At 40.3% G+C, this 25299-nt stretch overlaps 1 protein-coding gene across 3 annotated transcripts in view; it reads left to right on the top strand.

The window, feature by feature from the left end:
- The first annotated feature begins 3095 nt into the window (after positions 1–3095).
- The window catches only part of mapk8ip1b (mitogen-activated protein kinase 8 interacting protein 1b), a 153976-nt gene continuing 131772 nt past the window's right edge, over positions 3096–25299 (top strand). Inside the window, exon 1 of one of the 3 annotated variants that reach the window (XM_043705588.2) lies at positions 3096–3402. In XM_043705588.2, the coding sequence (XP_043561523.2) occupies positions 3323–3402 (80 nt within the window). In that variant the 5' untranslated portion in view covers positions 3096–3322. The remainder of the gene's footprint in view (positions 3403–25299) is intronic. The other 2 variants (XM_043705587.2, XM_043705586.2) reach the window with 2 other exon arrangements.

The raw sequence follows: 25299 nt of genomic DNA, 5'->3' as shown, positions 1-25299 counted from the left end.
GTTACTTCTTCCAAAGCACACGACCTCACATTTATCAGAGTTAAATTCCATCTGTTCCTTTTGATATACATTAATTTTCTCGACTTGGGTATAGGAGGCAGTGAGCACAAAACTCGGAAACCCAGTGAACAATGAGAAGAATAGTAAGGGACTTCAGGATAACATAAACAGGCAAAATTGGCAGACATACGACAGATAAAATTTAACAGAACTTGAAGTGATATATTTTGGGTGAAAGAAAAAGAGATTTAATGTTAAACAGAATGATTGTAAGAAGCTGTGCATGGAAAATATCTGAGATTGTATGTACACAAAGCTCTTGAAGAAGGTGGGATGGTATATGTCTCTACCTCTAGACTAAAAGGTCTGTATTCATGTCCCACCTACTCCAGAGGTGTCACAACATTTCTGAACAGGTTGATTAAAAATATCTAAAATATTCATTTCTTGTCATTCATGACATAATTCAAAGACAATTATAGCAGCTGATCCAAAACCACTATAAATAATGAACAAATGGAATATATTAAGAAGAAATTATTCAGAGAATTATTTGATGTAAAGTGACAGATTATCAATATCTAAAGGTATAAGTGAAGGACAAATAATGTAATATAAGTCAACAAAGTCATATCGGTATTAGGTGTTCTGAAGCAACTGACAAATCTAATGACCCACATTCCCTGGACATAAATAAAGGAAAAAAAATAGTCCATATTCATCACCATTAATTGGCTTTGGATGTAAATCGAATAACTGGAACACGGGTGACTTAATGTTTGTGGTTAATAAGTGAAAATTGCCACAGGTTATTTAGTGGAGGGAAAAGCCTTTTGGTTGTGTATGACAGTATTTCCAGATATAAAATGAAATGACCCATATTCTATGTTGGTAAAAGCCCAAACACAACTGAAAGGTTTTCACTCAACTTGCTCAGCCTTTCTCAGCATCAGCTCTCACTGTGCCATATGTAGCACTAACTTGGATCTTATATGAAGATGAAGTAAGCAGCTGTTATCTCCTCAGCCATATGTTATTCCTCAGGACATAGGGAATCAGGAATAAAGTAAGACACTCAACACAGAATCAGCTTTTGCAGAACACCTGTGCCTTGGAAAGCTCAAGTTTCCACACTTGGGTCACAATGACACCTCCTTTGCTGTGGATCTGGTAGGCATGCATTGCCAATAGCCATCAAGGCGACTGAAGGGCTGGCCTCGTCATTGCAGGTGTTCTGCATTTGCCTCACCTTCAAGGACAGAAAACAGAGCAATGATTGCGAGAGATGGATTAAAAGAACAGATTGGAATAATAACAATGGCGGACAGGGATAATGAGGCATGGTGCGTGGCAGATAATAAGTGGAGGGTGAGCAGGAATGTTACCTCTTTCAATGGGGATGCAAGAAGGTACATTGTCACAGAAATGGGCAGAACTGGAAGGTGTGTTGTTCTGAGGAGCACTATGCAGGAGAATGCTGGGGAAGTGAAGAAGATAGAGCTTGATGTGTTGAAATGGATGTCACTCACCTTTCCTGCCCTTATGAAATCAATTAATCTCTTAGCACATAGTCTCCAGGATCAAGGAACCACATTCCCATAGTTCGCTTCCTTGACTACTTCAATCTCTACCCGCTTAGTCATCGTTCTCCCATCTGCAAGAATCAGTACTCAGGGGCGAGTCAGAGACCTTAAAGGCAATCTTCAAACTTAGCTTACTGAGCCTCCAGTTAACCACAATGTAGAATTCAGCCACACCGAGCCTACCAAGAGCCCTTTCAACTGGAGATTCTTCTTTTTACAAGGAAGGAGGGGGTCATCATTGTGTGTCTCCTCTGAGGTTGATCTGGAAACTGGTAAGCAAGATGTTAGTGCTGTGCACCATCCAAGCATGCACTACACCACACACCAAACTGACTCAGACCTATAGCACAATTCCTTCAACACTGCTGGGTCAGAGGTCTTGGGACTCCTAGCTCAGCAGCCCTGTGGCGTACCTACACAGATAATCTCTGGTAGCTTAAGGAGGTGATTCAGCACTGAGGAGCATGGATAGAAGTCACAAGTATTGCTCATGTTCCCAACCCTCAAACCAGAACACAGTTAGCTTCCTGAGCCTGGAGGTTGGTGTACACGTCTTGGGCTAGATATTTTCCAAACCTTTTCAGAGATCAGAGAATTCCTAGTGTGGAAACAGGCTATTTGGCCCAACATGACCACACTGACCCATTCCCCTACCCTATTACTTTACATTTACCTCTAATTAATGCACCTAATCATACATCCCTGGTCACCATGGGACAATTTAGCATGGCCATTTCACCTAACTTGCACACCTTTGGATTATGGGAGGAAACTGGAGCACCCAGAGGAAACCCAGACAGACACAGGGAGAATGTAGAAATTCCACACAGTCACCCAAAGGCTGGAGTTGAACCCGGGTCCTTGGTGCTGTGAGGCAGCAGTGCTAACCACTGAGTCACTGTGCCACCCTAAAGCAAAGGCAAACATACACATTGCAAGTGTGAATCCGTAACTTTCAAATCGTGACCACAGACCTGGCCAGTATGGGGATTGACGTATCTCTGAAGCAGGTAGGACTTGGAACTGGGCCTCCTGGCCCACAGGTATGGGCATTACCAGTGCACAAGAACAGTGCCAGTTCTCTTCTGGGCCATGTCCTCTCCTGGGCCATGTCACCACCAGCGTCTGAAATGTGACGTGTAAGGACAGTGCAGTAACCATTGGCATCGCCAACAACTTGCACATCCTCAGAATGAATAATCATTTTAAATATTAACATGCTGTAAGTGACCTCATTTAGGTCAATTTTTGCTGTTTGTCCCCCTCCCTCACCTCCAACAATTTTCTAACTAATACAATGGAAATATTCAAGGAAATGTCTTTTGTCAAATTCCTTCTCTCCTGTAACTGTTTTGGAAGACAAATCTGCAACTTCCTGGAGACTGCAGCCTTGGGGTTGGGGGAGGTGGTTAGCCATTCCTAGTGAATGGTTTTCAATGAATTCTCCGCCAGCTGGAAGCACGATCTGGTTGGGGTGGAGCTGTTCCAATTCTGGCGTCTCCCCCCCCCCCAAAACAAAATCACGTCGTATCACGGTGCAACACATCAGCAGACTCTGTGCTTACAGCCTCTACAAGGGGAGGCAGTAGCTCTTCGACAAAAGACCTGCAAGGCCTATGGAGCCTCTCGGAAGGGTAGGTGTCGGTGTGTGCAAAGTGGATTAAACTCCTCGCTTTGCATTGAAGGCTGCCCCCGGTCTGACGTATTTCAGCGCCTTTTTGGGGGGCTCTGAATGGAGGATGGCGGATGCGGATTCCATGAGCTCGCCGGCTGCCTCTCCCTTTCTGGGGCTGCACATCACCTCGCCTCCCAATTTCAGGTAAAGCAGAGGCAGTGCGGGGTCGTGGCTTCGTGCGGTGTTGAACGTCCGTGCTGTCCGGCAGCGCTCGATGTGAAATGCAAAGGCTGCTGAGCCAGAGGGAGGAGGAGGAGGAAGGGACATGTTAGAGCATTTAAAGTGGAGGGGAATGACTATACTGAAACAGCCAGCGCTGTTAGAGCAGGAACGGGGAGCTCTGCTTCCATTCCCCCAACTGTTCCCAGTTGAGTGACGCTGAGAATTGGGTTTAATTTGATTTAATTGCAGGTTATTTGTGTGTTTCTTGTTGCTGGAAGTGGCGGAGACGATTTCAGGGCGTGGACAGCTCCCTGTGAGAACGGACCGGGAAGCAACACCGGGGAGGGTTTTATTTGAAATGTTAGGTCTCTTTCTTTTTTTTTAAAAAAAGAGAAGCATCTTCCGAAATCAGTTTTCCGTGCGGAGATTACAATCCAAAATAACGTTTGGACCTTTTTTTAAAAAAACAAATTAGCTGTCATCCTCATGTTCGTTTCTGAAACTGGAACTGAGACGGCCAGGTTGATAAGCCAACTCCATGCATTTGTTGAGTCTGTTGAGATTTTTAAACGTACTAAATGTTAGGAAGTGGCGTGCTTAACTCGGGAAAGGACAGCCCAGAAAGAAGCTGTTGGATTGCGGGGATATTTGAAAATTCAGCCTAGGAATGGTAATGAGACTTTGTTTGTTTCTGGGGACTGGAAAGATTATGGGGGAATGGATAAGATAAATAGACGATGTCTTTTCCCTGAGGTGGGGAGTCCAGAACTAGAGGGCATAGGTTTGGGGGTGAGAGGGGAAAGGTAGAAAAAGGAGTTAGGGAATAACTTTTTCTCGGAGGGTGGTGCGTGTATGGAATGAGCTGCCAGAAGAAGTGGTGGAGGCTGGTACAATTGCAACATTTAAAAGGCATCTGGATGGGTACATGAATAGAGGAAGGGTTTAGAGAGATATGGGCCAAGTGATGGCAAATGGGACTAGATTAGGTTAGGATATCCTAACCTATGGCATGGACGAGTTGGACCGAAGGGTCTGTTTCCGTGCTATACATCTCTGACCCCAAGTCCTATTCAGAAACTTGGGCATAAAATTTTGGTTAAGGTTGCCCTTTCAGATGAGGTGTAACTCCATCTGCCCCTCCTGTGAAAGCTCCAGTGATTCTATTTACAGGAAAAGCTGGGGACCTCTTCCTTTCAAATTGATATGCATGTTGTAAATATCAAAAACTGACCTTCTATTGTTTGTGGGATCCTGCTTTGTTGGTCAGATACCATGTTTGAGATTGCAACCATGACTATCCTTTTGTAAGCATTTCATGATCATTTCTAATGAACCTGTTCAGAGATGTTACAGCCCACCTCTGGAGCAGGTTGGACTTGAACCTATGCCTTTGGCTATCACTATGCTGGACCACAAGAGTCCTCCATAAGCATTTAATTTTCTTTTCTTTTCTTTTATATCTGGAAGTGTTATCTTGCACAATGGAATGGCTCACCTTGCCCCATAAGCTTTTAATTGGCTGTTAATTAGCTGTCTGCAGATCATGAAAGGCACTATCTAAATGATAGACTTTATCATTATTAAATCAGCTCCTGTACAATACCTGAATAATCCATGGTCTGTTCTTAATGTGGGATTTTCTTAAACCTTACAGGTGTTCTTTTTGATGAAATTGCTTCCTGCTATTTTGACCTTTCATGATTGATGTCTGTTAGTTCCTGGAGGCATAAACCAGTCACATTCCTCCTTTTTTTTAGGATTTCCCCTGAATATTGGTTTTTATTATTTCATCTAATGGCAATTGGGACCATTATTCACTGGTATAGGGTATTTTCTCTGGAAAATCAGAAAACTGAGGGGTGACTTGTTTATTATCTTTATGACAGATGTAACGAAGATGCTGCCACTTGTGGGTTGCTCAAAATGAGAATGTGAGATAATCACTGACAATTCCAAATAAGAATTCCAGAGGAAATTATTCTTCAAGTGGTGGGGTTGTGGAACTGCTACCACATGGACTGTTAAAGTGAAAAATGTAGATGCATCTCAGAGGAAAGAATAGAAACACAGGAGGAGGAAAGAATAGAAAGATACACAATGGAATGAGATTAAGTAAACTGGAAGGAATTGATGTGACACACGAATACTAGCCTCGAACCAAAGAGATACATAGGTAGTTTCTTCTCTGTAAATTCCATTTAAAATTACTTCGACTGTAGGATTTCCTCCTCCACCTTCAGAATTCAGTGCTCCTTCACTTCTGGTATCTTGAACATCCTGTTTTTAATTGACTTAGCATTGTTCTCTTCAAAAGCTTTGGAATTCTCTGTTTAAACCTCTGTCCCCCTCTCCTTTTTTTTTTGAGACACTTCTAAAATCATCTTTTCAGCTTTTGCTCACCTGGCTTGTCTCCTTCTGTGGTATGATCAAATTTTGACTGATAACATTCCTGGGAAGGGATTTCAGTTGGTGTTTTGGGAATTTTATTTTGTGATTCCTTTTTTGTCACCAGTAACTATAAAGTTATTTAAAGGGTTAGGAATCTACCTGTTTGGCAAAGAACTGGTGTAATGTATAGACAAGACCAGGTAAAGATAGCAAGCTTTCCCCTGTTAATGGGGGGGGGGGGGGGGAAGAAATTAGCCACCTTGCTTGGTATGGCCTGTGGAGTGCAGCCCCAAACAAATGTGGGTGACTCGTGCCTACCATCTGAATATGCCACACTCATGTAACAAAGGTCTGTCTTCTCAAGCAACTGGGAATAGGCATGTGATCTCTACTCTACCAGCATGAAGCTTTGGAAAAGTTCAGTAAGCAGCAACTTGTATTTGTATTGTTCCTTTTTTTAATTTAATGAACTATCAAAAAAATGCTCTCTGGATACGTCCACTAGATGACTAATGGTCAATGAGTTAAGTTTTAAAGACAGTCTTAAGGTGGAAAGAGAGTTGGCAGGATGAAAGGGTTTAAGGAGCAAACTGCAGAGCACAAAGTTCAGGTAACTGAAGGTACTGGTACTGTTACTGATGGGGAACAGTGAAAATTTCTAATCTGTAGGTGGTCAGGAGAAGTTTAAAAGCACAAAGGCATCTGGCCCAGCCTAAATACAAATAGCTCCCTCACTTAACCCCTCTTCAGATATCTGTTCGGTTACACCATAGATCTAATTGGCCAGTTGCAGCAGCATCAATGGATGCAGGGAACTACTTTATTTTACCCAAAGCCTGAAGATTGAGAGACCGGCTCTTGGTTTCATTATTGTCAGGATGAAGCTGCAATTGCCTCTAGGTAGTATCTCCATTTGGAGATGCAGAAGTTTGACTTCTACTTAGCTGCCCTCCTGGTGACAGCCATTGAAGTTCTAGTCAGGTGTGGCTAGGAGCAGCTGCTGGAGTACTAGAGTCGGACAGAACACTTTTTCTCTCCCGATCAATTTTTTAAGTGTAACTGAATTCGATGTTTCACTGGGTGACATCACACCCTACGGTGTTAAATTTGATTAGATCCTAGGATTCTTAAAACAGGTATAGTCTTCCTTTGCAAATTGAAAGAAACTAATGTCTGTTTTAGGTGCCCCCCCAGGTGCCTAACATGAGGGTTGATTAAGCTTCTCAACAGACATTATTTGAACATCTCGGGAGTAGAATATTAGACACCCATTGCACCAGTAAAAGACACCTATTTCTACTGCAGTCTCTGTCTCCAGGCCGTTTGTGGCACAGTTTTACCAACCTCTGTCTAAAGTATTTAATACTGTCACAAGAACTGGGAATTACTTTGAGTATTGTAGTCAATGCTCTGTCTGTAACAGGCACCCACAATTGTACACTATTTCAGATGATTGATTGTACCATTATTCTGTACAGATATGACTGTGTAAGTTTATAAAGAAGAAAGCATTCATTAAGCAGCTTTCAGAGACACAATTACAACTGATGTCAATAGTTTTGCACCTTTCTTGTTTAAAATGGGGTTTATATTACTTAGTCAGCATTTAAAACTCAAGTGATATTCCATCAATTGATATGAATACTATGTTACCTGCAGTTGTTATCCAAGTTGGAATATTGGTGAAATTCCTCCAGAATCTGTGGCTAACAATTGAGAGACACCAAACTTAATAGTGGAATTAAAACTGTCCTTATGCCACAGTGCTGCACGATAAGTCAGTTGTCCCATGTTATTTTCTGGTACCTATGAGTGATTTTACAGCTTTAGTGAAATTAATTGTTTTAGTCAGATTTAACAATTTGTAAATTTCATAATCTACAATGGATTGTAAGTGGAATTTATAAAATTAACAAGGTGTTAAAGATGGTTCATCAGGTCACACTGTCTTCTGAGTCAGATGACTCTCTAGGTTCAAGTCTTTCACTGGAAAATGGGGATTATGATCAAGGTGGACACTTTCTCAGGGTAGCACTTAGGAAGTGCTGCCGGACAGAAGTGCTGATTCTAAGGTAAGATGGTGGACTGAAGCCCCTCACCTGTTGATTATCAAATAATTCTGCACATGTGGCAGAATTTAGTCTATAGCCCTACAATAAATAGTGTAATTCATTGCTCTTAATTACTTTTGTTTCCAATAATTTGGGTATTTATATGCATCATTACCATTCATTGTCAGTTGTGGTTCTGGATTGCACTCGCACAAAATGTAGGTCTACAATCCACCAAAGTCTGAGCCTTTCAAACTCTTGGGTCTGTTTACAAGTAGTGTCTGGAATGTTAATGGATGTTAATTGCATTATCAAGGTTAATGATAAATAGGTGAAGGGAATTAAGTTGCACACTTTTGTGGGTTATGGTGTTTCTTTCCTGTGAACCAGGATGTCTAGGTTCAAGCTCACATCCATTTGAGACAGGTGTAATAATATCTCTGAACAGGTTGATTGTAAAACATCTATAAAGAAAGGTTGTCTTCCATGGGCACCATACACATTGAAGAATATTAATTCCAGGAATTTTAATTTTAAGTTGCCTGTGAAATTTAATTTTTGTTGCAATGCACCTCTTTTTAAGGACTAGTTCTTGAAGTTAACAAGTTAGTTAATTTGCTCGTGGAACATGTTTTAAAAAACTGTTCCTTCCTACAAATGGAGGGACTGGAGTGCATCACCATTTCTCACCACTCTATTTAAATGTTTAAATTTGATCACTTTCTTTTAAAGGTTTTGTTACAGTGGTCATGTTTCAGATGTTGCCAATTAGTTTGTTTCTTTGCTCAAGAGTATGAAGAAATGCTGAAAAAACACATTCATTTAAAGACAATATGATTGAATTTGATCAATCATTGTTATTGATTTGCTTGAATACAAAGAAAGCTTGAGGTTTCTGTGGTGCAGTGATATTGGCTCTGTCTGAGCCAGGAAGCCCAGGTTCAAGCCCCAGCTGCTGCAGAGGTGTGTCATAACATCTCTGAGTACTTACTGTTATTTTTAATATAATATACAATGTGATTTGTTTTGTAGATTTTATTTTTAAACAGTTGATTTGTTGTGGAGGATGTTGTATGTGGCAATTGTAGGTTTGGAATCCTGGGCTGTCTTATGTCCATGTTCACATACAGCCAGTTCTGCTATAACACGGTAGTTCCATTCTCGCGCAACCCCATGTTATAAGAAACTAGTGTAATAGAAGCACCATTTAAACTCATGGGGTCAGAATAGTGTTATATGCTTAAAACTTTGCGCTTCAGAAACAGTGGCCCCAATTTGTCAATTGTGTTATAGCAAATTTTGTGTTAATGAAACACGTGTAATAGCAGAATGATCTGTACTTTGGGCAATATTGGAGCTCCCTTTTTTTTTGTTATTTGAAGGGGCCACCCTTTGGTTTTTAGTTGATTTAAGCCTCATTCTCCTGATCTTTAGGACCTCCACAACATGTAACCAAAAGCATTTCTCTCTTCTGTGTGATTACCTCTGCACTTGGACAAGAGCCAACAGATGCATTGGAGCACAACCAATTGCAAGTTCCCCTTCAAAGCATGGACCATCCTCACTTGGGAAACTGTGTTGTTACTGCATCACCATTACTAGATTAAACTCCTGGAGTTCCCTCCCTAATGCCATGCCCCTTTTCGTACACTTAACACTAGGTGGACCGCAGAAGTTCAAGAAGGTAGTTTGCTGCTTTTCCAAGGGCAGATGTGGAAGGATAACAAATCTTCTAGCCAGGCTACTCGTGCAAAGATTACTCTCACCTGCGATATCTGGGGATGTGAGTGATCTCTAGAATTGAAAGGATTAATTTTCAAATGGTTAGGAGCAAAGGGATCGAATGAGGCTTAGGCCATGTTGCTTCACATGCCTCCATTCAATGTAGACAGGCAACAGCTGACAGTATCGCTGCCACAAAGAAATGCCAAAAGAGTAAATCCAATTTCATCCTGATCTGGGTTTCACTTAGCCCCAGTCTCTCCTCCCACCAGATTTCATCCAAGGCTCTGGGGTGCTGAGGGATTCTTTGTCCAAAATATGGCAGCCTCTGTACTACATTAACATATACCTGACTTTAGTATTAGTGTCCATTCCTGTGACCTGATTTGGTCAAATTCAAACAGTGGTGGATATTAATGTTTTGGGGAGACACTCAATCCATGTACACCATTTTTAACCCATACCTGCATTCCCACTACTTTTTAATAGCATTTTTTGATCTGTTCATTGGGTTAACATCTGGCTAAGAACTTGGTAGGGTAATAGATTATTGGAGCTGCATACTTTGGGTACCAGGTCAGCATTAGTTATAGTAGGGAGAGGATATTTAACTGTGTCTAATATCCATCCAGAATGACAGAAATGATCCATCTAGAGAGAAATTACTGTTAGCTCATTACTTTTTTTTATTCATATGAGATGTGGATATTGCAAAATCCCTTTTTAATGTTTAAGTATCAAGTTCCTAACTGTGCCATTTCACTAGGGGATTGATTTTATTTTAAACCGTAAGTGTTTTAATGTCTCTGCTAGAATGTCAGAGCGGGGAGAAAGGATTAGTTGATGGTGTGACAATGAGTGAGCAGACTTTTTGAACAAGAGGAAGATAGAAGCAGCAGACAGCATGTTGGCAGAGATACTGATTGCAGAAGTTTAAGAAACAAAGAGCATTGTTATTGTTACGATCCTATGGAGACACATCGGGCTGGCACTGTACTATTCAGAACAAAGAGCCCTAAAGAGAGAGTGATTAAAGAGAGAAGCTTCTGAAGAAAGGCAATTCAGAGAGAGAAAAAAAGTGATGCAGCACGTTACTCCAAGCAGTAGGATAATCAAACGAGGTTTCTCAAGAAACCCACCTTAATGAAAAATCTAGAAATGGAGAGGGAGCAGATAGCTGAATCACATGACAAGTTGTATCTATTTATTAATCAACCAATCATCTTGTTGGTGCAAGCAATTCTCAGAGGCTATGTGGTGTCAGTTAACATAATTACTGTGTTTTCATTGCAGAGTCTCAATGGAGGACAAGACCAGTCTGTCCATCGTGTTTATGTTTGCACTTTAAATGACTTAGCAAATTGCTCTCACTTCTCAATAGCCCTGCATATTGTTTTAATTTTTAATACTTGCCTTGTTTCTTATTTGTGGGCATTTGCAATCAGTCATAATCTTCTTCATAGCCACTCCACATCTCCCTGTGAGTAATAAGAAAAAAGGACTTTGTGCAGTAGTCAGCAATTTTTCCCAAACTGCCATTTAATATGATCAAAGCTGATCCATCTCAACTCCACTTTCCTCCTGCTCCCCCTAACCTTTCAATACTAACTAATAATCTGTCCATTGCCACCCCCCCCCCCCCCCGCCCCCCCCCTCAAATTTTCTCAATGCTCTAGCATCCACTTCACTCTGGGGTACTAAGTTCTACAAATTCATGACCTTTTGCTTGAAATAATTTCACCTCATCTGTTTTAAATTTGCTATCCCTTATCCTGAAACTGTGACCTCTCATTCTAGATTGCCCCATATGTGGAAATCTCCTTTCTATGTCCACTTTGTCAATCCCCTTAGCATCTTTATATATACTTCAATTAGATCTCCTCTTGTTCTCCTAAACTCGAGTATAGGCCTAAACTACTGTTTCTGTTCATTAGACAAGCCCTTCATCTCTGAAATCAATCTAATGAACCTCCTGTGAAGTACTTACAATAAAACTGCGTCCCTCCTCTGAGGCCAAAAGTATGTGCAGTACTCCAGATGTGGTCTCAATGCCTTGTACAGTTATAGCACACTCCCCTGCTTTTACATTCTGTTCCTTTGATAATAACTTTCTTTACTACCTGCATACCCGTTTTGTGATTCATGCACAAGGATATCCTCTGCACCAAAGCATTCTCAAGTTTCTCCCCAATTAGGTAATATTCTATTCCTCTGACTAAATTGGATTATCTCTCACTTATCCACATTAAACTTCATCTGCCAAACTTTGGCCCATTCAGCTAACCGGTCCATAACCCCCATTAATAATTTTTTTTCTCCATTGCAACTTACTTTACTGCATATTTTATTGTCACCTGCAAACTTACCTATAGTACTTGCATATAAGTCATTAATTTAGGTTGTAAATAGTTGTGGACTAAGGACTGAACTCTGAGGCACCCACTAGTTGCATCTTGGTAACCAGGAAAAAGACCCACTGGTCTGGATCTCTGCATTCTGGTAGTTATCCAGTCTTCTAACCAAACTAATAAATTCCCCCAGTGCCAGTTTAATTTTACCTTGTGTATACACCTTTTATGCAGCACCTCATCTAATGCCTTCTGCAAGTCCAGATATACTACTTCACATCATTTCCTATCAGCATATTGTTCATTGAACCCACAACCTTTGGGTATGGGATGCTATGAAACTGATCCAGGCCAACACCCAAAGTCCTATCTTGTTTGGTTAGACCTGTGAAATAGTAAAACTACTATTAAATTTAATCAATGTTATGATTTGTTTTTTGAAACACTTGAAGACTCACCAGGCTGTGTAACTTTAGCACCACTGCTTAAACTTGAGGATGCAAAATAAGTCTAGGAGGTAAAAGGGAAGTATAATTGAGGTATTTAAGATGTTTAATATATTAAAGGAAATTAGACAAACTATTTCCCCTTGTGTGTGAATTTAGAAAAAGGTGGCAAATCTTTCAATGAGATTTGGGCTTCCTGACATGATCCCACTTCCTGTTACAAAGGGCCCTGAAATTCTTCTGTTTTCTCTCAACTGTCGAGGATGAGTCAGTTGAAAATGTCAGAGCTGAGCTTCTGTTAGGTAGTATGGTGTGTGGATGGAGTTGTGATACAGGTCAACCACTATCTAATGTAACAGAAGAGCAGTACAAGCTTGAGGGGCTAAATGGCCTGACTTTGTTCCTGTCTTGTGCTGTAGTGATTTTCATTGGTAGTCTCCAAATTCTATTCACCATGTTTTTATTGGGAAATGAATAAATAGGTGTTTTTTTATTTTGTTCAATTTAGTGTTCTGCTGTCATGTTAGGCTACATTTAAGAAGACTTCAATAGCACTCCATCAGCTATGAGGGGACAAAGTGTTAACTGAATTGCCAAAATTTAAAGGTGCTTCCATTTTTCAACATGTTTTAATTGACGTCTTTTGAAGTTGATTTGTAACTGAGCATTAATTTCCCTGAAGAGATGATGCGCAAGAGTGGGTGTTAGAAGCAATAAGGACTGTGCTCATACTTATTCAAGTGTTTAAAGTTTCAAGTTTATTAGATATCGTTTTCAGAAGGAAAACACAACAATGATGGCTTGACATATCCAGAGGAATAACACATGGTAAATTAGATACATTTGTATAATTTTCCTTACAGCAAGACCTATTAGCAATTCAGATGTGAAGCTTCCGAAGATGTTCAGGACAGGAGTAGACTGCTTCTTGTATTGAGAACTCTGCACCTTTCAATGAAATCGTACCTGACCTGTGATCTCACTCCATATAACTGCCTTTGCCAAATTTTCCTTCATGCATTTGGCTAGAGAAAATGCTAAGAATTTTCGATTTTAGAATGTTCATTATTTCGTAATTTCTATCCCAAACAGGTCCTCCTTTTTTTTTTCTTTAAGTGTAATGGCACCTTCAGTGTAAATGCTACTGATAAATTTAAATTGGAAAGACCAAGCGTGTAGACACAAATATTTGATAAACATGGTTTTGCTTTTGAGTCCTGAGTTGTGGACGGAAGTATATGCATAAACTGGACTGACATAACATGAAAAGGACATTAAGCTCTGGTAAGAGTACACTATTTTCTAGGATGGTATCAGCAATAGGAATTCTTTTTTGAATCGAGTGGAGACTTGAGATAATTGGATTGCTTCCACTAGAACAGACCCGACTAAGAGGACAACTCATAGAAATTTATTTTTAAGCTACTGAATTTTAGAATAATTTAAGGAAGAATATTTCCTGAGGTGCAATGGCAAGGGATACTCCCTTTTAAATTATTGCAAGAGAAACAACTAGAGCAATTTGTTTTGAAGATTATTGGAGCATGGGATGCTATGCCACAGGAAATGGTCAGTTTTCAAGGAAAATAATTGATGATTTGGTGATGAGGAATATGCAGAGCCTTATGAAGAGAGTAGGTTAGATTTGAATTACTTCAACAAAGAGTTGTCATGGACTCAATGGACAGAGACTATCTCCTGCACTGCAAGCTTGTGCATTTACTTTGAATAGACTAACCCTGGCCATAAATAATGTAGAGAGCAACACCCATGCACAGTGTGGTCAGTTTTTGTTAGTAACATTGCTCATTATCACACTTATCTTTAAGATTTTTCTTGCATCCAAAAGCAAGATGTGATATGTAATACATGAATATTGCAGTATTTGGCTAAGATAGTATTAATGTTATGCTAATGTTGTTTACCAGAGAATGTTTTTCAGGAGTGCTGTGATTAAATTGCTGTGAAAATAACATTACCAGAATCAATTGGCTACAGTTCAGGTGGCAATTGAATATTGTATTCCTGGTGGGGCCACAGTCGGAGTGGAATTGTTTCGTGTGCATCTACTGCAAGCCTGACCTTCCACTCTGGGAGGTGGGTTTACATTGCACAGAGCGATGCAGGCTATTTCTGCACAGGGCAACTGGAAAGGATCTGACAGGTGTAAACAATCTCAATCCTGTCCTGTGGAAATGTTCAGCAGTGTGAACATGTTGCTGCTGCTTTCATTGACACAATGTGTGAAATGCAGGTCTCACTGGAATCTTCGAGCAAAGGGGGAGGCTCATTGGTCCATCAAAGTTTGTGCTGCCTCTTTTTGAGCAAATCAGTCTCATTGCTGCTGGTCTTTCCCCATTGCTTTGCAAATGAGGATGTTTCCAAGTATATAACTAACCTCGTGCAGTGCCTTTTAGTATAGCAAAATATTCTAAGGTACTTGAGGTGAGCAATTATCAAATAAAATTGAAACTGAATTATATGAAAGTGAAAGCAGGTAACCAGATCATTAGGTAAAGTTAGCTTTTAATAAAGGAGCCTCCAAGCAGGAGAATGGAAGGCTTTGGAAATGGAATTTCAGGGTTTAGTAACTAGGCACTTGAAGGCATAGCAATCGGTCATGGAGTAATGGATTGGATTTCAGTACCTCTCATAGCTGGAGTACATTGTGTAAAAAGTCTATCAATTACCTCCTATCCATCTTTGATATCTATAGGTTGTGCTTAAATGTTTGTAAATGGTTTAGGAGGTAGGCCATTCATTCATTTATGATCTGTCTCTAGTGCTTTACTTGCAGACAGCCTGGCTCCATTCTGAACGCTTTGTGAATTGTCAGCTACAATTATGTAATATTTAGCCATCTTGAAAATTTGAACCATTTGAAATGTTTTTAAATTTTGTGGACACAAATACTGCAGGCTAATGGAAGTAGTTTTCGACAATAAACATGGTTTATATACAAAAGCAAAATTCTGGATGCAGGGGAAAAAATGAGCAGGACAGGCAAAATCCACAGAGCAACAGAGTTAATTTTTCAGGTTGTGCAACCTGACTGAAAGGACTGAAACCTTGAACCAAAGGAAGGCTCTGTGCTAGGGTGGAGGATGGGAAATGCACTGACAAATGATTTCATGATTCATCCAACGCAAGGGAGTGCTAATATTGTTGTTAAATACAAGAAACAAAGATTGTAATTTGTTATTTAGTCTCCCCTGCATTTGAACCAATGATAAAGTGCCTCTTGTTGTTCTTGCCACACCTCTCTTTTTCCCCCCCCCCCCCACCCTCAATTTCCACAAGAAGGATTTTTTTATGTCTCTGTTTCATTATTGACTATTGTCATCCAATGATTCATTTCATCTCCATAAACAGTGAGGTTTAAGGGTTATGAATTAAATAGAGGAACAAGTGAAATTAAAGTTGGGCAAATTTTAAAGTTAATCTGGTCCAGAAAAAAAACTAGCTGGAAAGAAAGATTTAGGTTGAGTGACAAATTGGGTCAAGAGACAAAGAAAAAATAAAGAAATGATGAAAGAAAGTTACTTTCTTGGAATAAATACCTATGGGCAGTTTTAATTGCTTCCTTTCTGGACCATGGCATTGATTGACATTGCATTAATGATCACAGTGAAGAACGAATTACCAAGCTCTTATTTACTGGCCCTAAATTCAGATTACAAGTTTATGGGTAGATAATGTGGGAGACTAAAGGTGGACTGTGGTTTATGTGAAAATATCATTGAATGACATAAAATTAACCAGAAATTTCTAGAAAATCAAATCGTGCTCTCGTGAGCTTTGTTAGAATAATAAGAATATGATCCATCTTCTGCTCCTGATGTGCCCAGTGTCAAAGGTGCCAGTCTTTACCTAATTTGATCACTCCACATGACATCAGTTTCTCTGCTCCAAAGCTAGCTATGCCCCTAACCAAGCTGTTCCAGTACAGTGAGAACATTGGTATCTTCCCAACAATGTGAAAACTGCCCAGATATGTCCTGTTCACAAAAAGAAGGATGAACAGAATCTAGCCAGCTACTTTTATTTTCAAAAAAAGTTATTCATGGGATGAGGGTGTTGCTGGCTAGGCCAGCACTTAACTGCCCTCTGGGATAGGTAATAAGAGTCAACTATGTTTCTGGGGGTCTGGAGTCAGGTCAAGTAAAATTGGTACTTTCCTTCCTTAAAGGATATTAGTGAACCAGATGGGTTTTTCCTGTAATCAACAATGGATTCATGGTCATTAGAGTCTTAATTCTAGATTTTCTTTCTTATTTAATTAAAATTCCATCATCTGTGGTGGGATTCTAGCCCATATCCCCAGGACATTATCTTGGTCCATTGATAATACCACTAGGCTGTCACCTCCCCAAATATTGTCCCTTTCAGCTGAAAAGTGATGGAGGGTGTCCTCATTGATGCATTAAAATGGCACTTCATCAACCAAATTGACTTCCAAGAGAATTAAGGAGAGGGGCATCTATTTAGAGTCATTGCAGAAATGAAGATGGTTATGGTTATTATAGATTAATCACCTCAGTGCCAGCACATCTCTGCAGCAGCTCCTCAGGGTGGTCTTGGAGGCTTCCTCAAGGACTGCCTGCCTGCCCTGCACCACCACCATTATAACATCAGAAGTGGGGATGTTTGCAGATGACTGCACAGTGTTCAATACTATACATGACTCTTCAGATACAGAAGTGGTCCACATTCAGACACAGTAAGATCTTGATAATATTCAGGCTTTGTCTGATAAGTAGCAGGTAACAATTATGGTGCCCAAATGCCAGGCAATAAGAAACTCTAACAAATCTAACCATCTCCCCTTGTCATTCAAATGCATTACTATAGCTAAATCCTCATTCATCAGTATCTGAGTAACACTATTCACCAGAAAGTTATTCCCACTTAAATACAGGTTGCATCAGCAGGTCAGAGGCTGGGAATTTTGTGGTGACTCTCCAAAGTCTGTCCATGATCTACAAGGCCAAGTCAAAAGTGATGGGATACTCTCTTCTGCCCCCCCCCCCCTTTATCAAGATGTATAGTTCCCACAAAACTGTTCACATCTTCCAGGATAAAGTGACCTACTTGATTGACATCTCATCCATCACTTTTTAACATTCAATTCCCCCACTACTACTGAATTGTAACAGCAATATATACCATAACCAAGATATACTGTTATAATTTGCTAAGAGACTTTCAATAGCACCTTCTTGAGCCTGCAATCTCTTCTACCTAGAAGGACAAGGGCAGCTGATGCATGGGAGCATCAGCTCTTGCAAGTTATCCTCCAAATCACTCACCAACATCCTTTGTCACCAGACCAAAACTGTTCTCCCAACAGCACTGCAGTTGTCTCTGCACAGCTAATGTTCAGTTCAAGAAGCTAACTTACTAATCTTCTCAATGCCATATGGATTGGACAATAAATGCTTGCCCAACTAGGGCTAGTCGCATCCTGGGGGGGGGGGGGAATATGAAAATGCAGTGTGCTTTGTCACCTTGCTCTTACTTTTACCAATAATAGTTGGACAGATATATCAGTAATAACTTACTACTGTGCCCCTGAGTAGGGGAATGTCCTGGACAAGGAGATACAGGAGGATATTGAATGGAGACCAGAGATTAGTTCCTCCCCAATTTATTAAAACTGAACAGAAAGAAAACAGCAAGAGACAATGACTTTCCTAAAGAACTGAGGTGAGGGGAATGGTATGGTGGAATGATTTAGGAAGGAGTGTGTCAAAGGTTAGTTCTGTTGACTGATGAGAAACAGTGAACAAGCATTCTGCTGGAATAAAGGAATGGAGTATGTTCAGGGATATACAGTTCACGTGTAGTAATGAACAATCTGAATTATACCACGGTAAACTGGCCAGTAGAGAGCACATGTAGCTTATCCAAACACAAGAATTAATGGGCGTGCAGAGGTTAGAGTACAAGTAAATTTTGGACTGCAGAAATGTAAGTTAGTTGGTTTTTTTTTCCATGAAATGGAGCAAGTGAAGCCAACTTAGGAGCAATCGAGACATAAATCTTCAGAATGATGGTGTGTGTAATTTGACATCAGAATAGAGAAGTAGGAACAAATGGATAATGTTCCTGAGGACATGTTAGAAGTTATCAGAATTCAAGGTATAAAATGAATGAAGCGATTATGTACAGTTCAGACTACAGCATTCTGAAGGAGTTACTTTTACTTTCTCTTTTATGTTGACTTGAAATGTTTGATTTGCTCCTCAGTCTAGGTTTCCTTTTTACCCCCACCCCACACTGTCCACTCAGCATTAAATACATAGGAGTGAATACTATCAACATGAAAATGTTGTAAACCTTTTACTTGTCCTTTTTTTGTAAGTAGGACAAGAAAGAACCCTTCAAAGCTGAAGTACTACTTTTTGAAGATAGTACATCATTGATGTAATGCAGGAAATACAGCAGCAAACTTGTGCACAGCAAGATCCCACAAACCATACTGTAATATCCAGATTATGTTTGTGATGTAGCTAAAGGATAAATATTGTTTGTGGTGAGAACTCCCCTACTCTTTTTTTTTTAAATAACTGAAATAGTGAGTTGATGGTTTAACATTCATCTGAAAGACATTACTTCAAAAAGTGAACTGCCCCTTCAGTACTAACTTGGAGTAATTGATAACTTATCCATAACGGCCGAGCTCAGGAGACTCCGTCCTACAACATGGAAACCGATCCTTTGGTTCAACTTGTTCATGCTGACCAAGTTTCCCACACTAACCTTGTCCCACTTGCATTTGGCCAATTGCGTTGACAGTAAACAGAATTTGCTTTCTCTGGCTGAAGAGACTAAAACAAAGGAACACCAGTCTCCGGATGAGGCAATTATTTAGGTAAGAGAAAAGGAGCAATTTATTCACCAAAGAAGCCTGGCGATAGAAGCTTGGTCCAAGAGCCAACATGAGAAGACTGAGCCAGTTGTGATAATATCAAATGCACAGCCTGAAAGGACAATGGATACTGATTCAATGATAACTTTTTGAAAGGGAATTTTGATACTTAGATAAATACTTTGACAAGTGACCTTTGCAGGGGTTTAGGGAACGAGTAAGGTTTGTGTGGGATTGATTGAATACCTCTTTCAGAGTTAGCACTGGTATCATGAACAGAATAGGATGTTGCTTCAGAAATATATTTTGCTTTTTTACTTAAACGCATTTTACCTTGAAATCTCCAAGAACTCTCTAGCAAACACATACATCATTAAAACAAATGGGTTTACTGTGATTGAAAAAAAAGTGTGCAGGGGAATCAGCCGTGTGAACGCAAAACATGTTTTGAGTCCATTGCTATAATCGGGCAATAAGTCTCACTGTCTCTTTTTTTTTAACATTTGAATTTTTCCTTTCTCTACTAAAAATATAGATTTTTTTTTTTCCCATGTAATGGCAAAATTTGCTGGTATCTAACATCCTGGTAGAGACATGCTCTTGCTAGCTACTGGCAGTTCTGTGATCTTTTTGGTAGCCGTTCTTTGTGTTTTTTATAACCAGTGAATTTTTGCATTTGTAACTTTTTTGCATTTGTTTTTGTCACTTGCTCTGCCATATTGCAGAGAATTCTAATTGTTTTCGGACATATCTGAGAGAGCAGTTGAAAAAAGCATCAAAGTTAACATTGAAAAGACTGAGGCTGCTGACTTGGTCTGCCATAAATGCTGTTCCCTAGCCACTGACTCCATCCTTTTCCTGAGCAAATGTCTGTAATAAAACCTGATTATTTGCGCCTTCGGTGTTATGTTTCACCATGAGATGAGCTACCAAGCTCATCAATGTCATCACTAAAACCAGCTACTTTCCACTCTGCACCCGCCTTGGCTCACCTGAAACCCTTATTCTCACTTTGCTGACCTCTGCAGTTTTTTTGTGACACACACCTGGCTGGGCTTGAAAAATCTACTTCTAAATTTTAAGGGTATCTCTTGTTTTGAATACTAGAATACCCATATCCTAACTTGAACCAATGTATTTGACTCAGTGGCCCCTGTTCTTAGCAATGCCTCCATTTTAAAATCCTTGTTTGTGTCACCCTTTGTGACTGGGATTGGAATTTTCAGCTGGAAGAACACACATTGAGATCTCTGCACCCTTAACCAATCATTAAGTGGTCAAGCATTACCACTGACCGGTTTGGGCCATTAACACTTACCTCATGCTCATTTCAATCTTCCCAGCTGTTAATCTAGGAGTGAGGCACATCTGCAAGAATAGTATGAAATGAGTAATGAATCCATTAGAAAGTAGGTGCATTCTGATTTTACCCTCTGTGAATGTCAATGGAATAATAAACTGTGTGGGGTGTAAAACAGATTGGAAATCAGTGGTGGGAAATCTACCACGACTGATTTGTCAAGTATCTCAGTTTCTTTGCTGGTGACTGCTTATGGAAGAACTTCGATTTATATTGATGTGAAGGTGGTGTTTCAGTGAAGGTCTATCAGTTAAGTTACGTAAAATGAGTGGCTTGTTTGAGGCGAGGTTCCAGTGGGACCTAGCGATGACTTGATCAAAGTGCATATGATTGGTCTTAACGATGTGGACTCAGAAATGTTTTTTTTTCCCCCATGTGCAAGAGTTCAGAACTATGGAGCAATCTTCTTTAAAAATTAGGGCATGCAGATGGTGGGTGTTTTCTCACAGGAGATTGTGATTTTGGAACTTTGGCTCAGAAGGCAATAGGGACAGGATCATTGTATTTACCTCCACCTTAAAAATATTCATGCAGGGCAAGACAATTGAAGCTTCCCAGTTGTAGGTGTGGAATTTGAAATACAAACAGATCTATTGTGAAGAGAAAGTGGTGGCTGTGTGATGTTTTAAAAGATGCTTGGAAGTAAATGAATAGGAAAGTTTTGGAGGGATATGGGCCAGGAGCAGGAAGGTGAGGCTAGTTTAGTTTGAGACTATGTTTGGCATGGACTGGCTGGACTGAAGAGTCATACAGCATAGAAACAGACCCTATGATCTTATTGAATGATGAAGCAGATCTGAAGGCTGATAGACCTACTTCTGCTATTTGGTCCTTTTTCATGTAGCACCTTTTTACAAGCTCAGGATGGCCCAATGATGTTTACAGCCAATCAGATACACTCGAAGTCAAAGCTCTGTTTAATATTGTGAAATGTAGCAGTCAGTTTGAGCACAGTAAGATCCCACTAACAGCAATGTGATATTGACTGTGTGGTTTTTGTTTTATTACTGAAATTTAATTGAAACATTCAGAATTTTGAGGGTTTAAACTTTGCCTACTACTTACATTTTGTCCACTTGGCTGTTAGATTGAACATTCTATTTAAGCGTAAAGATACACTTACTGAGAAGCTAGATAATATGAAGCTAAGTTACCCTTGCAACAGTTTCTGTGCACAAAAGGTTGTAGAAATAAGATCCTGATCGAGTGATCTAATTCTTGCTTCTATCAAGTCTGCTTCAATCATGGCTGACACATTTCTCGTCCTCGTTCTCCCACTTTCTTCTTATAACCCTTGATCTCCATGATTCTCAAGAACCTATCTATCTCTGTCTTAAATACGCTCAATGACCTGACCTCCACATCCTTTTGTGGCAATGAATTCCATAGATTCACCACTCTGGCTAAAGAAATTTCCTTAGCTCTGTTCGAAAAGGTCTTCCCTTCACTGTAAGGCTGTGTCCTCTGGTCCTAGCCTTTCCTACCAATGGAAACCTCTTTCCAAATTCTATCCTGTCCAGTCCATTCAGTATTCTGAATTTTTGTTTCTGTTAGATCCCCCCTCATCCTTCTAAACTCCAAGTATAGACGCAGAGGCTTCAAAGGTTCCTCTGATGTTAAGCTCTTTATTCCTGGGACTATTCTCATGAACCTCCTCTGAACATGCTCCACAGCCTTCCTGAGATATGGGGCCCAAAGCTGCGCACAATACTCCAACTATGATCTGACCAGAGCCTCAGAGGTACATCTTGCTTTTATATTCAAGTCCTCTCAAATATCGTCATTGCATTTGTCTTCCTGCAAGTTTACCAGGAGAGAATCCTGGACTAGACCTCCCAAATCTCTTTGCACTTTAAACTTCTGAATTTTTTCCCCATTTAGAAAATGGTCCGTGCCTCTCCTCTTCCTACCAAGGTGCATGATCTCACACTTGCCCACATTCTACTCCACTTGCCACTTCTTTGCCTACTCTCCTAATCTGCCCAAATCCTTCTGTAGCCTCCCAGTCGTCTCAATGCTACCTGTTCTTCTAAGTATCTTTGTATCATCTGCAAATTTAGCCAGAAGGCCCTCACTCCTTCATCTTGATTGTGAATGTATAAAGTTAAAAGTTGTGGTCCCAAACACTGAGCCTTGCAGAACACCACTTGTCATTCCTGAGAAGGACCTTTTTAATCCCCATTCTCTGCTTTCTGCCAGACAGCCAAGCTTCTATCCATGCTAACTCCTTGCCTCTGACACCATGGGCCCTTATTTTTCTCAGTAGTGGCACCTTGTCAAAGGCGTCTTGAAGTCTAGGTAGATAACATCCATTGGCTCTCCTTGGTCTAACCTACTCAATACTTCCTCAAAGAATTCCAGCAGATGTCAGGCATGATCTCTTGATGAAACCATGCTGACTCTGTACTATTTTGCCATACACTTCCAAGTATTCCAGGATCTTAGTCACGACTGAGCTTAGGCTAATCGGTCTGTCATTTTCCCTTTGCTTTACTCCTTTTTATTAAATAGGGATGTCATGTTAGTGATTTTCCTGTCCTCTGGGACTCCCTGATTCTAGCGATTTCCTCAAAGATTACCACTAACGCCTTCACTTCAGCTATCTCCCTTAGAACTCTGGGGTGTATCAATCAGGTGATTTATCCACCCTCTGGCCATTGTTTTTCTAGCACTTTCTCCTTGGTGATGGCCACCATACTCAGCTCTGCTCCCTCGCATTCTTGAATTTTTGGGATATTACTCCGTCTTCCACTGTGAAGACTGTTGCAAAGTAATTATTCAGTTCCTCAGCTCTTTCCTTGTTCCCCATTACTCTCTCTCGCATCATTTACCAGCAGCCCAATATCCACTTTTTTGCCCTTTTTATATAAACAAAAGAATCTCTTATAGTCATCCTTTAAATGAGGGTAAACTAACCAATAATACAATCTTCTCCCTCCTTGTTTCTTTGTTGCCTAATAATCTTCGTAGCTTCCCAATCCTCTGGTTTCTCACTGTCCTTCGCCACATTATTTGCTTTCTATTTTGCTTTTATGCTATTCCTGACTTCCCTAGTCAGCCATGATTGCCTCATCCTCCCTGTACCATGCTTCTTTTCCCTCGGGATGAATCTCTGCTGTGTCTCCTGAATTACTCCCAGAAACACCTGCCATTGCTGTTCCACTGTCTTTCCTGCTGGGCTCCTGTCCCAGCCAATTCTACCCAGCTCCTCACTCATGGCTCTGTAGTTGCCGTTATTCAGCTGTAATACCATTACCTCTGATTCTATCTTACCCCTCCCAAATTGCAGAGTTAATCTGGCAAGATCTTCCCTTGGAAGGCTATGGTGGACAATTGTGTATTAGACAAGGTTAAAAATCATGCAACATGAGGTTATAATCCAACAGGTTTATTTGGAAGCACCTTTTTTTTTTGAGACACTGCCGCCTCATCAGGTGGTTGTGGCCACAAAAGCTCAACAGCACTGTGAAAGCTAGTGCTTCCAAATAAACCTGTTGGACTATAATCTGGTGTTATGCGATTTTTTTTAACTTTGCCCACCCTAGTCCAATGTCAGCTCCTACAAATCACATTTAAACAAGAATGTGGAGTTGGTTTACAGTTGAGACACAATGCACTCCTAATCTGATTTTAAAATCAGTGGCTGGTTTGATTGGCCTCTGGATCTGGGAGACAGAAATTCCTTGTTCTCTGGGTGTTACATATTCATTAACTCTCCCACAGAAGGTTAGGCACTTTGCAGTCTTGATCAGAGCTTGAATTTTAATCATTCCAACCCTGTGGGGATAACTTGAATTGAAATATTCAGGATAGATGCCAAGCTCCCCATTTGAAGCTAACACTTTTTTTTCAGTTGTTAAAGGAAGCTGACATTTTTAACAACTGCCAAAAATTCCACGACGCATCCCACTTGCTTCTCGATGTCTGAGCATGTGCAAACATAGCTTTTGCGAATTAATGCTGCTGTACAATCTGTCTAGAGTATACAGGCAGGAATATTGAGACCTGCATAAAACATTAGCTAGAGCAAAGCTGGAATATTGTGTGTATACCTGTGCTTGTGGCATTATAGAAAGTAATTACACCAGAGAGGGCACAAAACAGTTTTAATAATAGGATGTTGTCAGGATTGGGGAATTTTAGCTATTGAGAAAGTTTCCTATAGAAAAGTGGAGAGATTAATGAGGCATATAAAATTGAAGAGCATCGATAGGTTCAACCTATCCATGCTATTTCATTTGTCAAACAAGTCAACAACCAGGGTAATAAATTTAAAATAATTGGTGCAAGGGTTGAAGGGGAGTTGAGGAGTTTTTTTTTTAACCCAGTGACAGGATTCACTACTTCAAAGCATAGCAGAAACTGAATCACTCAGCACTTTAAACAAAACCTTTAGTCACAGCACCTCAAATACAGATCTTAAAAACCTATGGACCATTAACTATAAAGTGGAATTAGACTGTTTACCTTCTACCAGTACTGACATAATGGCCTTTTCGTTTTGTGCCACAGACCTTTGTCTCTTTGGATTAGATTTTATGGTTTTCAGTAGAGTAAGGAGGTGGAATGGGTAGTGGACAGTCTGCTGTTCTCGTCTGCCATCTCTCGGGTTGAAGGGGAGCTAATAGCACTGTCACTCGACGAGTGAATCCGAGACCCAGGTTCAAATCCCACCATGGCAAATGGAGGAAAT

The sequence above is a fragment of the Chiloscyllium plagiosum genome, unplaced genomic scaffold, assembly GCF_037043375.1.
Source record: "Chiloscyllium plagiosum isolate Xiang-an unplaced genomic scaffold, Cpla_swu_hap1 HiC_scaffold_18, whole genome shotgun sequence".
In the NCBI taxonomy this organism is placed as follows: domain Eukaryota; kingdom Metazoa; phylum Chordata; class Chondrichthyes; order Orectolobiformes; family Hemiscylliidae; genus Chiloscyllium; species Chiloscyllium plagiosum.
This window is presented reverse-complemented; position numbering and strand designations above follow the sequence as displayed.